Source organism: Phalangium opilio, unplaced genomic scaffold, assembly GCF_054372755.1.
Source record: "Phalangium opilio isolate 3A_F unplaced genomic scaffold, DU_Popi_V2 ptg000048l_1, whole genome shotgun sequence".
NCBI lineage: Eukaryota > Metazoa > Arthropoda > Arachnida > Opiliones > Phalangiidae > Phalangium > Phalangium opilio.
The window spans coordinates 2,717,013-2,730,825 of record NW_028324170.1 but is presented as its reverse complement, the minus strand read 5'-3'; the positions used below and the strand labels follow the sequence as shown (position 1 = coordinate 2,730,825).

Sequence of the window (13,813 nt, the reverse complement as noted above, 5' to 3'; positions counted from 1 at the left end):
AATTCCACCTAAAATGGTTCAATAGCGAGAGATGCGATTCTTCCCTCCAGTAATGACAATGGCCAATAGAGTGCTGTCAGAAGCGCCGGTGTGACGTCACCCATGCTGTTTTCCCATAAGGAAAAAACGGTAACTGTCATGGCCGCCCATTGCTAAAGGCAGACTCGTGACGTTTAACCTTGGATCTGACGTCACAACTGACAGCACTCTATAATACTAAGGTTAGTTTCCCCGACATGTGCCGCTGTGCGCTAGCTTCAAACGAAAGCGTTCCTTGGTTGCTTGAGGTAAAACCATAAGTTCATAACTTATCTTCGAAGATAAGTTATGAACTTATGGTAAACCTAATTAAAATTGGGCTAGACAGTCTGGTAAAATCTTGTATAATCTAATACTTTCTAAAAGGCATGTTTTGGACAAGGAGGATGGGGTTGGGTTTTTTATCTTGGAGACTTGGAAAACGGTTACAAGTACCAGAAGCCTATAATTGCAAGCACTGAATTTATAATTTTGACATTGGAAATTAATTTTTATTAAAAACTCTATCGACTCTAAAAGCTTGAATCCTTTTTAGAATAATAAAACACGTCAAAACACAAGTCTCATTAAAATTTCAGGTCATTTGGTTGAATAGAACAAAGGATCTGTCCAAAAACATACCTCCTCCCATAGAACTTAATGTTAATTTTGGGTTCCTTCGAACTCCGCGCCGATAGTCCAAACGTCGCATTTTTTTTTCCGATTGAATGGGCTTCTATAGCGCGAGCAGCTTGCGTTGTCGAGTGCGTGATCGAGTGGGCTATGCTACGACAATTAGGCTTATCCCTTAATGGTGATTAGCGGGAATTGATTTCCCATTGCGTTAACGCGTTGCGGGTTGTTAAGTAATGCGATGAAGATTTTAAATCGTTTTAATTTTATGCCTTATTAAGTTTTTGAAGTTATATTTCCTTGTTTGAAGTCAAGGTAAGAACCCGGATTCTTAAAAGTTAAGACGTTTAGGCCTACGCCTTTAATGTCAAATTTAAGCCTTGGTCTTTTATGCGCTTTTTTTTACTTTCTCTTTGTTTTCAAAGGTCAAGGTGCCGTCTATTTCCCCTTATACTATTATACTTAATTGTTTTTAATTATATAAATGTGTAATTTATTGTAATCTAACCCGCTTTTGATACTGTTTAGAACTTGGCTTTATTTTGTTGTAGGTTTTGAAGTATAATTAGAATTTTTGCGATTTTAGTGAAATTTGAGTGACATCATGGAGCTTCCAATACTTAATGTTCCTGGTGAAGTCACCTTCATGATGCAGACGGGTCTCGTTAAAGATTCTGTTAGTTGCGAATTGAGTGAATTGAATCTAAAAATGCTTAAAGATCTAGCTTGCAACTTTATAGAGAAAAATGTATGAAACCCGTTGACAATTTTTTAACATTATTTTCATAAAAATAATTCCCTTTTAAATAGTTTCCTGAACATGGTTTAAATCGTTTAAATGAGCGTCTGATACTTTTTCGTCACGAATATACTTCTGAAAACATGTTATTGCCAATAAATGTAGCTTCAGATATAACGGAAGGTACCTTAGTCGAGGTGGTGCTCTCTGGTAAGTTTAAAACATTTTAGTCCAAAAGCTTAATTTTAATTTGACTCTTTAACAATAGCTAATAGTCCATCGGAAGATATTCAAATCAGACCCCACTCTTTGAAGGTGCAGTCTTATAAGACTCCTACCTTCTGTGATTTTTGCGGAGAAATGCTTTTTGGTTTAGTTAGACAAGGTCTGAAATGCGAAGGATGTGGTCTGAATTTCCATAAGAGATGCGCGTTTAAAATTCCCAATAACTGCACTCACACAAGACGCAGACGTTCTTCCTCCTCTCTATTTCCTAGCAGTCCCACTCAAGAAGTACGAAGAACCTTCAGTGGATGTTCTCTCTTTCAACAGCCTTCTGAAAAAACTGTACGTTCAACATCCAATAATAATAATAAGTGATCCATCCCCCGCGTCTTGTATTTGTCTTTTAGTGGTTTTCTATATATATTTTTTTTTAAATGCTTTTTTTGTATCAAGGTCTCAATGTTTATTGTTTTGGGACATTATTTCTACATATATTTGTATGGGTTTATGTTATAATGTTTTAGGGCTGTTATTAAAGTGATTTTTAGTTATTTTTAAGAGTATAATCTACAAGACTTCCTTTAGGTATGACCACCAAAAAATTACAGTTACAGTGTTGATAAAAATTGGAACTAGAAGGGATAAATTTTAGACCCCCCAAATCTGGAAAAACTGCAAAGTTTCCTTTATGTATGGCCCCCAAAAATTCACTGCCTAGTACCAAGAATTATTAGATGTTTTAAGAGGGATGAGCAGCTTAAGCTTTTTCAAGTACATTCCCAAGCGTCCTCTAGTTGGTTTTCTCCTTTCAAGGACAAGTTTAAGTCTTATTCCGAGTATTCCTCCCCCTTTTTTTGCCTCCCCCTGGACCTAAACCATTCCACAGCCGCCTATTTCTCTCAGATTTCGCATCCTCCCTCCCCCCTCCCATCCTTGATTTGGCCTTGAATGGTACTAAAAACTAGAAAGCCGGTAGACCCTACTGTGCATGACACCACGCGGATAATTCTTCCATAATTTCCCTCTCCCTTTGAATCCTTTTTAAAACATCTCATATAAATGATAAAGATAGTTGATAAAAACCAAACTTTTTCCTTTAGGTATGACCCCCACTCCCCCCCCCCCGGACAATACACTCACTAGAGCGGCAGAGCCAAAAATAGCTAGAGCTAAATACCCTGGTATTGAATATCGGAAACGTTTTTAAGTTTAAAGTGTTAGTGACATAATTTTCTTCATCCACAAACTTAAAATGCGAAAAAGATTCTTGAAAAATCTAGTTTATTATGATATGTTTACTTTTTTATTTGGTTTCGGTAGAAATTTATAAAAATTGCAATCAAAGTATTGTGTTTGGAAAAGGCCTAGTTAAGATTTTGTTTCATTTGATGACGTAGTAAGGAGAAATTTTCTCTCTAGATGTCGCTCACGTGACGCCTGTTAGTGTCGCCACGTGCGCGTTAAGCCTATTTTATTCAGATTGGAGGGCATTAGTAGACTGGAACTCAAGTCTGGGCGCTCGCGCTTGGCTTTTCCGCGAGGTGCCGTGAGTGGCGTATCAATAAGAAAACCCGCCAAAAATTTTCTCCCCAAATTTGCTTTTGCAACCCCAAATTTCAAGTTTTAGAAGCGTTTTTTCTGTGTTTTCCCTCATATTTAAATATTGATCAAGCATACTTTTGGAATCAGAAGAGTTTAAACTCTCAAGTTTTCTTTAGATTTGAGATCATTTTTAAACCACGTCGCTATTCCTTTAAATAAAAAAAAATAGGTTGTTTAGACTTTTAGGTAATTTAGGCCTTATTTTCAGTTCATGAACTATTATTCAAGTTCTAAGAACATTTTTAGGTGATTTAAGCCTTATTTTGAATTCATGAACTATTATGCAAGTTCTAAGAACATTTTTGGGTGATTTAAGCCTTATTTTCAATTCATGAACTATTGTACAAGTTCTAAGAACATTTTTGGGTGATTTAAGCCTTATTTTCAATTCATGAACTATTATACAAGTTCTAAGAACATTTTTTTAATTTTTGTTTTGGTTGTAAAACGTATCAGTATTTTGTTGGTTCTTTTATTAATGGGAGAAGGAATTTCGTCTATTTTTTTAATATATTACGAACGAACATCGAATGTTTTTGTTCTCTGTTACTTAGTTTTTTTTTACGTATTTTTGTATTAAAGTATAAGTTTAATAAGATTTTTGTCTTATTATTCTTGAAAATAGCTTTTCCCAGTTTCCCCCGTCAGAGAGCGACGTTCCCACTCGGTGAACATGGGTCGTCCGCTATGGGTGGATCGCGAAATGGCAACGCGAATAAAAGTACCCCATACCTTCGCTATCCATTCCTACACCAGGCCTACCGTATGCCAATATAACGGGTGCCGTAAACTTCTAAAAGGCCTCTTAAGGCAAGGATTACAATGCAAAGGTAACGAGAAAACAATTGGAAAAAACCCGATACAATATTTACGGGTTTATAACTCCGGTTATCGTTTCTAGATTGCAAGTTTAACGTTCACAAAAGGTGCATGGATAAAGTCCCGAAAGATTGTACGGGTGATCCGCCGAAACTCGTTACGAGTGACGGAGATAACGCCGATGAAAACGGTGCCGAAGATGATTCCGATACCGAAAGTGAAGCTAGTGGCGGCGATAAAGCTTGTTTAATTCGTGATCAAGGAAGTTTAGAAGGAAATGAAGATGAAGGAAAACCGGCAGTGATGTTAGTTTGAAAAATTTATCATTATTACGGTAAAGATTAATTAGAAAAATATTTTAATCCTTAGGGAGACTTCCAGTACGAACAACATACCGTTACAAAGGATTGTTCAAAGTGTTAAAAACACTAAAAGACGGGGTTCAAAAGTTCTGAAAGAAGGCTGGATTATTCATTACACTAATAAAGAAAGAATGGTTGGTAATTATAATTGTTACTATTTCATTTGTGCTTAATTATATTAATTAAATAGCGGAAGAAACATTATTGGCGGCTCGATACTAAAGCTATAACCATGTTCCAAAACGAGACTTCTTCAAAATATTACAAGGAGATTCCGCTCTCGGATATTCTCAAAGTTGAAACTCAAACTGCCAGGTCCTTAGGGGCCGTAGCGGAAGCTTCCAGAAATTATTGTTTCGAATTACGAACGGCTAATGTAGATTATTGCGTAGAAGAGGATCCAGAGGTGGCTAGAAGTTGGGAGACGGCCATAAAAAGGGCCCTCATGCCTGTTACGACTCAGTCCGAGAGGGAAAACCAAAATAAGGGTGCTAATAGTAAGTTGAGGTTGAAAGCACCAGTAGCCAAAGTTTCGTGAGAAGAATAGGCCAAAGTAGGCTTAACAGTTTCGTGAGAAGAATAGGCCAAAGTAGGCTTAACAGTTTCGTGAGAAGAATAGGCCAAAGTAGGCTTAACAGTTTCGTGAGAAGAATAGGCCAAAGTAGGCTTAACAGTTTCGTGAGAAGAATAGGCCAAAGTAGGCTTAACAGTTTCGTGAGAAGAATAGGCCAAAGTAGGCTTAACAGTTTCGTGAGAAGAATAGGCCAAAGTAGCCTTATTTGTATCGCGAGAACAATAGATTAAAGTAGCCTTATTTGTATCGCGAGAACAATAGACTAAAGTAGGCTTAACAGTATCGCGAGAACAATAGACTAAAGTAGGCTTAACAGTATCGCGAGAACAATAGAAAGTAGGCTTAACAGTATCGCGAGAACAATAGACTAAAGTAGGCTTAACAGTTTCGCGAGAAGAATAGGCCAAAGTAGGCTTAACAGTATCGCGAGAACAAAAGACTAAAGTAGCCTTATTTGTATCGCGAGAACAATAGACTAAAGTAGCCTTATTTGTATCGTGAGAACAATAGACTAAAGTAGCCTTATTTGTATCGTGAGAACAATAGACTAAAGTAGGCTTAACAGTATCGCGAGAACAATAGACTAAAGTAGGCTTAACAGTATCGCGAGAACAATAGACTAAAGTAGCCTTAACAGTATCGCGAGAACAATAGACTAAAGTAGCCTTAACAGTATCGCGAGAACAATAGACTAAAGTAGCCTTAACAGTATCGCGAGAACAATAGACTAAAGTAGCCTTATTTGTATCGCGAGAACAATAGACATTCTTTTCTTGAATAGGACCGAATCAGGATGTAGCTAATAAAGGTGGCCAACACACGAACGAACAGGATGCGGTGAGTTTGGTTAGAAATTTTCTGTTATAACTTTCATTTCTTAAATAATTTCTCTAATCTTTTTGGGACCCAAAAATCTTTTAACTATTACTATAAACTCGTTAAAAGGATATCAGTCAGCAATATCAAATCTTTCCCGATGAGATTTTGGGGTCTGGTCAGTTTGGTTGCGTCTACGGTGGCGTTCATAGAACGAGTAGTCGCAGCGTGGCCATCAAAGTCATAGATAAATTAAGATTTCCCACCAAACAAGAAGCGCAACTGAAAAACGAAGTCTCAATTTTACAAAATATTCATCATCCTGGCGTTGTCATTCTTGAAAAGATGTACGAAACACCAGAAAGAGTAAGTAGACCAAATTAGGCCAAAGAAAAACAATTAGGCGAAAGTAGGCTTAACTATTTTGTTGAGAAATAGACGAAAGTAGGCTTAACTATTTTGTTGAGAAATAGACGAAAGTAGGCTTAACTATTTTGTTGAGAAATAGACGAAAGTAGGCTTAACTATTTTGTTGAGAAATAGACGAAAGTAGGCTTAGCTTTATAGTTGAGGAATAGACCAGAGTAGGCTTAGCTTTATAGTTGAGGAATAGACCAGAGTAGGCTTAGCTTTATAGTTGAGGAATAGACGAAAGTAGGCTTAGCTTTATAGTTGAGGAATAGACGAAAGTGGCTTAGCTTTATAGTTGAGGAATAGACCAAAGTAGGCTTAGCTTTATAGTTGAGGAATAGACCAAAGTAGGCTTAGCTTTATTGTTGAGAAATAGACCAAAGTATACTTAGCTTTATAGTTGAGGAATAGACCAAAGTAGGCTTAGCTTTATTGTTGAGAAATAGACCAAAGTATACTTAGCTTTATAGTTGAGGAATAGACCAAAGTAGGCTTAGGAGTTTCCTTTTGGAAATAGAGTAAATTTGGCCTATTTGAATATTTTCTCGTAGATTTTTGTAGTTATGGAGAAACTAAAAGGTGACATGTTGGAAATGATTCTCTCGAGTCAAGATGGCCGTCTCTCAGAGCGAATTACCAAGTTCCTCGTCTATCAAATTCTGGTGGCGTTGAAGCATTTACATTCCAAAAATATTGTCCATTGCGATCTGAAACCCGAGAATGTCCTTCTATCATCTGATTCCGATTTTCCTCAGGTACGTATTTCAGAGATTGAATAATTGAACTTCACACCCTCATTGACAATTGTAAAATGTTAAAAGGTTAAACTTTGTGATTTTGGATTTGCTCGAATCATCGGGGAGAAATCTTTCCGGCGATCCGTCGTAGGAACTCCCGCTTATTTAGCGCCTGAGGTGCTACGCAATAAAGGATATAATCGTTCCCTGGACATGTGGTCTGTTGGCGTCATCATTTACGTCAGGTATATGAAAAATAATTGAAAGTAGGCTCCATCTTCAAAATAAAGGTGTTAATTACTACATTTAAGTCTAATTACAAACTTAGTAACGGTATTTTTAAGTTTTACAGCGGAATTGTAACGATTGAAATGGATATTCATCGCCGAGGCTTAACGTGAATTTTGTTTTCATTGCAGTTTGAGTGGAACTTTTCCCTTTAACGAAGAGGAGGATATTAACGATCAGATTCAAAACGCTGGATTCATGTATCCACCTACGCCTTGGCAAGAAATCTCGACTCCCGCTATAGACTTAATAAATAATTTGCTGCAAGTCAAACAGCGGAAACGGTTTACCGTTGATAAATCCTTAGCTCATATATGGTTGCAGGTACGTCTAAACTATCATTCAAATAATCTAAGTCACTTAAAAATTATTCCTAACGTCTTTGAAAACATTCGCTACAAAGTTAGGCTTTGAAGCGAGTTTGAAAACGGTCATTTTAAGGTTAGGCTTAGCGAGTTTGACAAAAACGGTCATTTGAAAGTTAGGCTTAGCGAGTTTGACAAAAACGGTCACTTCGAAATTAGGCTTAGCGATTTTGACATAAACGGTCATTTGAAAGTTAGGCTTAGCGATTTTGACAAAAACGGTCATTTGAAAGTTAGGCTTAGCGATTTTGACAGAAACGGTCATTTGAAAGTTATGCTTAGCGAATTTGACAAAAACGGTCACTTCGAAATTAGGCTTAGCGAGTTTGACAAAAACGGTCAGTTCGAAATTAGGCTTAGCGAGTTTGACAAAAACGGTCAGTTCGAAATTAGGCTTAGCGAGTTTGACAAAAACGGTCAGTTCGAAATTAGGCTTAGCGAGTTTGACAAAAACGGTCACTTCGAAATTAGGCTTAGCGAGTTTGACAAAAACGGTCACTTCGAAATTAGGCTTAGCGAGTTTGACAAAAACGGTCACTTCAAAATTAGGTTTAGCCAATCATTTCAAGTCTTCTTAATATATATTTTAAAAGGACTACGACACCTGGAAAGATTTACGAGAATTAGAAACTCAAGTGGGTGAACGTTACTTGACCCACGAATCGGACGACGCACGCTGGGAATCTTACCGTACGAACCATAACTTACCTCCTCCGAGATCCAGCGCACCTCATCCTAATCCTCAATCAGTCGCTGAAGAAAACGAGGATCCCGTTGCCGAAAACTCAAATTGGAATAATGGTGAAACGGCTGCCGCCTCAAACCCTGTCCCCGATTCCCTGAAAAATTTCACTCAGTTACATTTGTAAGAAAAAAAGAAACAAACGATTTTCAACGTTGGGTAAGCCAAGACTTTAAATTGTTCTTTTTTTTTTAACCAATTAAATTGCATTATTTAATTAATGAAATTAGCTTAATTTGAGGCGGGAACGTTTATTTTACGTGTTCGGATTTATTGCTTGCTAAATAATGGTGCTAAATGCGGTTTAAAAAAATTAACGGAACGATTAGAAAACAAATTTTAGCACCTGTTATAAACATTTAATCATTTTGAGATTATGCTAAAGAGAATTAATTAATTAATTACAATTTATTTTTTATTATAATTATATTTTTAATAAGGTCACAATATTGTATCAACATTCCAGATTAATTTTTTTTTTCCCATTTATGTTTTTGTAAGAATGATTAGTTAGTAGTTAATGGACTTTTTTCGCATTGAAATTAATTAAAATTGATTCAAATTAAAGTTCGTTTATTTAGTTAGGTTAGAGATTGTTTTTTTTATATATATACATAAGCAAACTAACTTCGTAAGTCTCCAACCAACTTCGAATTGGTTACGTTATTTATGATGAAGGGCGCGGAGGGTTTTCCTTTAACTATATTCCGATAAAAACGGTTTATATCTTTTAAGAAAAGATCTGTTAGTTAAAATTTGTTTTAAAAAAGCAAATTTAATAGATATTTTTATTATTATTATTATTATTATTCGCGGATGATAAAATAAGTTCTTAAGGAATTTATTTTATAAATTTTAACAAATCGGAATGGTTATATTTTTTTATTGGATTTTATATTTATGTTAACACCAAGAAGTTATATCTAGTATCTCAGAGAGAAGGTATAAATTCGCCTGATTTCCAGCTTTATCTCCAGTCCAAACGTATAGTAGGTCCGGAGTCAATCCCCGTCTCTAAATTACAACCAGCATCTCATTGGTTGGTTCTTGAAAACTCACGTCAGCGCGACGACGCGAGTGACGAAAATTACAGTCATATTTTCCGACTGAGGAGAGGCGAAATAGCCCGGCGCCTCCTTTTACGTCCCCCCTTGTATTTTGAAAGGGGGACTGGGACTAAGGCGCGCGAATATTTAGGCATCTTATACCTTCTCTCTGAGATACTGATATAACTTCTTGATTTTATATTTATGTTAACACGCTTTTAATCCCTTATCTAATCACCGAGTAACTTACGCACATGGGTCACAAATTCCGTAGGGGTCAAAGGTCAGGGAGAACTGCACCCCCGTACCCTCAATTCTCCCCATATTGCAGCGCTATGCAATAATCACAGTTTTTCCCTGTTATATAAATTATTAGATTCTACTTAATTAATTATTTAGGTTAGTTTAATGATAGTAATTAAGACTAATTTGGGTTCAGAAAAAAAAATTAATTAAATTTGCGTAGCTCTGTTCGCAGTTAGTTTTGGTTTTAAATATGTGATATATGGAAAGCTTAAACACGAAAGCTTGCCGCCGAGATGAAATTTGCTCTATCGTCATCTTTTAGCTTAATGTTAATGTTAATTAAATATACTACTTAAAATAAAAATAAGTCTTAAGGCAACGAAATTGAAATTCACTTAACCTTAAAAGTTAAATTTTTTTGAGATTAGACGAATCTTTTTCTGATGGGAAAAACATTTGATAGTCTAATTAATGAATCAGGTCACACCATAAACATCCCCCCTCCCCCTCCCCCCCGGAAGAGATAATAAATAATTTTGGCTAAATATTGTTTATTTGGCCCGGATGTAATAATTGCCAAAAATTATAATTAGTAATTAAAACATTTGGCATATTTTTACTACTAGTACTAATTAATGATACACTAATTGGCACAAAAACGAATTAATTTTTAATGAAAACAAATCCTTAATTAAAAAATGCCTTAAATTATTTGGATGGGAATATTGTTTTTCAAAATTTTGAAATTTTATAATAAAATTCCCAGTTATTAATTAAAATAATTATGCCAAATGATTTTTTTTACTAATTATCTTCTAGTTTTTGTTAGTTTTTTTCAACGTAATCTTAATGTTAAATGATTAAAATAATTACCGTTGAAATTTTACTACCTATAAATATATATATATATTTAAATATTTAAACCAAATGAAATTTTTATTGATAAAAAGAAATTAAATACCGAAACATTAAAAAAAAACGACAAGATGAAATTTGATCAACGGTTTTTTCTAATTGTTATTTACGTATATGTCCTGGTGTAAATCTGTACACTTCCAAGTACCCATGCGCGAGAAAAACGTTACCTTATCCATATTTGCTTGCCCGACATTGTTTTTAAAGGAAATCCCGTGAATTCTCGTAAACAAAAAAAATTAGATTAAAAAAACAATTTTAAGAAACAAACAAAATGAAAAAAAAAAAAACATCGCTCCTGACAATCCTAGACATAAGTATAGTAATTGTTTTTCTCTTAACTCCCATTCGCTATAAATGTAAACGTATTTACAGATGACGCATTTTTAAGATAAGTGTATTTTTAAACCTTCCTCCCCCCCAACCCCACTGTAAGGTTAAAGGTCATTTTATTTTATTTTTTTTTATCTTAATAATTTTAAACGAAAACTACTTTTTTTTCTTCCAACTCTGGTTACTTTTACACCGAGACTCCTGGACGGTGTATTTTTATTTTTTATTATGAATTATGACTCATTGTTATATGCAATTAAAAATTAAATAAGTATTTAAATTCGGTTGTTTTAAAAATACCTACGTATTTGTAAATAGATTTATTTGCTAGAAACTAAATAACCCCAATAATTTGTGTTTTATTTTTGGTTTATGGTTATTTGTATAAATATCATGGGTTTTTTAGGCTCTATAATAATAATATTAATAATAATAATCATTTTAATTATAGTAATTAAGTATAAATATCGCTTAATAATAATACTTTACATACAATAATATTACAAGTAAAAAATATCTAGGTATTGTTTAACTTTTAAGTGTTGTTTCCCCCCTAAAAAAAACATTCCATTTTTGAACATTTTTAAGAATATATATCTTGAAATCGGGAATTGGTTTATTTAAAACGAGTAGGAATGAATATATAACTCAGAAGGGTTTATTTTATAGACCCTTCCAGTAATTACTTGCGAAGAAACCACTCCAATAGGCAACGTCAGACCAAGAAGCGATATCTAGTTTACTAGGGAGAAGGTTTATCTCCAGTCCAAACTTAGGTCCAGAGTTAATCCCCGCCTCTTAATTACATCTAGCATCTCATTGGTTCTTGAAAACTCACGTCAGCGCGGCGACGCGAATGACGAAAATTACAGTCATATTTTCCGATTGAGGAGAGGCAGCGAAATAGCCCGGCCTCCTTTTACGTCCCCCCCTTGTATTTTGGGAGGGGGACTGGGACTATGGCGCGCGAATACTTAGGCATCTTATACCTTCTCCCTAATAAACTAGATATCACTTCTTGGTCATTCTAAATTTTGTTTCAGAATTCGCTGTTTAAAGCTAGACGCGTTGGGGATGTAAAAATTAGGACTCCGTATTGTTTTCTGGTATATCAAGGTCACGCGAAGTTAATTTTAATTAATTTCGTAGTGATTAATGTTTAAAGGTAAGCTCGCGGAGAAGGGGGGGGGAGTAAACAATGAATATGTTATTTATTCCTACTTGTTTTAAATGAAGGAATTCTTGTGGAACCCAAACGTTTCTTTTTATTTACTTTGTTTTATTTTTGGTAATAAAAAAAATATCCAATCGAATAATGAGAAATCCAAGAAGGCTATAAAAACGTACGTGTCATTGGTGTTTATTTTTAAACTACCACACCTTGAAGAAGAAAGAAAAAATAAGATATACAGAAATAAATAAATAATAACAATAATAAGGGGAAGAGATAAAAAAAAATTGAAAAAAAAAAGAAATACTTGAAATGGAAACCATTTTTAATAGTATCTGTGCCTTCTGCGACAATAATGTGTATACAATATAACTAAAAATATTATATGATAAGCTAAAAAATCTCACCTTTTAAAGAAACTTGTTATTTTATTTTTAAATTCAAAAAAAAAAAAGGAAAATGTTTAAACATACTTTATTTTTATTTATGTCTAAAAAACATTTATTTTGAAAATCTATGTTTTTGGTTCCAAATTTATTTAAAATTTCATATCCCGAGGGGGTATTAACTCCTTTACATCGATTACGCAAGGTGACGAACCCCTAATTCTCAATTAATTACTTTTAATTACTAATTTTAATGATAACAAAACCCTTTATTCATTCATTCATTGTATCATTTGGCAGCTTTTTTTTTAAATAATTTTGTATGAATTAAACCCAACAATCTTTGAAAACTCATGGGTTTTTAATATATTAATTAGACTAATTAACGATGTTTACCCTAAAATATATATATAATTAGGGTTTGAGGTGTTCCATAAGATCATAACGGAAAAAAACCAAAGCAGATGTATCTTGTTGTTATGGCTAATTGGTTTCCCCCGTAACAAGGTAATTAAATTAATTACGTCGGGTTAGTAACCTTTATAATACATTAATTAATATTGTATATAAACCCAGAGTGCACATTAATCGATCTTCATTGCGTTTCAGATGATCTGATCTGGTTCGTCGTCTAAAATTGATCTGAAAGGTATATTAAGAAAATAATTTAGAAATACATAAAGCTAATTAAAAAAAAACCTTTTTATTTTTTTACTACAGAAGATCTTGTAATTATAAAAGAAACATTAATTTTACGTAAGTAGTGACATAATTATTATTTTTATTTTATTTTAAATGTTTAGTTAGTGTTTTATTCGGTTTCTTTGTTAGGGTTATCATTGAGGTTTTCGTCTAACGGTTCCAATAACGAACGTATAATTTTTTTAGTTCCCAAATTGCTGCAAACTCTTTTAAGGTGAGCTTGTTTGGCTTTTTGATTTAAATAATCGCAAGTGTTACGACCAGTTTGCGAAATTAGGGATGAAAACGCGCTTTTATAGTCCTGCAATAAGTTGTAAGGTTCGTCGTATTCCACTAGTTCCCCTTTATCCAGAACCTGCAATACAATGTTAAAAGATATAACTGAAATATCAATCTAACTTTATACTACTGCCGTTTGTATTGTAGGATATCCCCCGCCTTTGGTGGCGCTATAGAGTTAAGTTGATAAATTTCGTTTTATAGTAGTAAAGTGAAAATCGGTTTGAAGTTATCAAGACTTAGATATACCATAAGTTTATGAAATATGTTCTATAAGTATGACGCTTCGTAATGATAGAGACTTACAGCTCGAGCTAGTTCTAGCAGAACGACAAGCGAGAATTGACTACACTCGTTTTTGTAGTCCTAGTCCATCTTCCTATTTAGTCTTTACTAAGTCTTTG

The 13,813-nt window shown here is 34.3% G+C and overlaps 3 protein-coding genes across 5 annotated transcripts in view; 2 read left to right on the top strand and 1 right to left on the bottom strand.

Annotated features, from left to right (window-relative positions):
- Positions 1-827: 827 nt before the first annotated feature.
- Positions 828-12,782, top strand: LOC149673685 (serine/threonine-protein kinase D3-like). 3 transcript variants are annotated; one of them, XM_089839319.1, is made up of 14 exons: positions 828-966; positions 1,238-1,399; positions 1,462-1,600; positions 1,659-1,957; positions 3,843-4,047; positions 4,119-4,341; positions 4,406-4,532; positions 4,589-4,895; positions 5,754-5,809; positions 5,918-6,154; positions 6,751-6,954; positions 7,021-7,181; positions 7,356-7,548; positions 8,183-12,782. In XM_089839319.1, the coding sequence occupies exons 2-14, from the start codon at positions 1,256-1,258 to the stop codon at positions 8,456-8,458; spliced, it is 2,571 nt and encodes an 856-aa protein (XP_089695445.1). In that variant the 5' UTR covers positions 828-966; positions 1,238-1,255; the 3' UTR covers positions 8,459-12,782. The 3 variants fall into 3 exon arrangements, with proteins under 3 accessions (XP_089695445.1, XP_089695443.1, XP_089695444.1); XM_089839317.1 differs by having other exon boundaries at positions 5,754-5,818; XM_089839318.1 differs by having other exon boundaries at positions 829-966; positions 1,203-1,399; positions 5,754-5,818.
- Positions 11,223-13,813, bottom strand: part of LOC149673684 (ATP-binding cassette sub-family C member 4-like) — a 4,474-nt gene continuing 1,883 nt past the window's right edge. Inside the window, exon 8 of the mRNA XM_089839325.1 lies at positions 11,223-13,485. Within this exon, the coding sequence (XP_089695451.1) occupies positions 13,240-13,485 (246 nt within the window). The 3' untranslated portion in view covers positions 11,223-13,239. The remainder of the gene's footprint in view (positions 13,486-13,813) is intronic.
- Positions 12,938-13,813, top strand: part of LOC149673681 (uncharacterized) — a 16,238-nt gene continuing 15,362 nt past the window's right edge. Inside the window, exons 1-3 of the mRNA XM_089839321.1 lie at positions 12,938-13,077; positions 13,149-13,184; positions 13,260-13,344. The gene's annotated coding sequence lies outside the window, so the exon portion shown is untranslated. The remainder of the gene's footprint in view (positions 13,078-13,148; positions 13,185-13,259; positions 13,345-13,813) is intronic.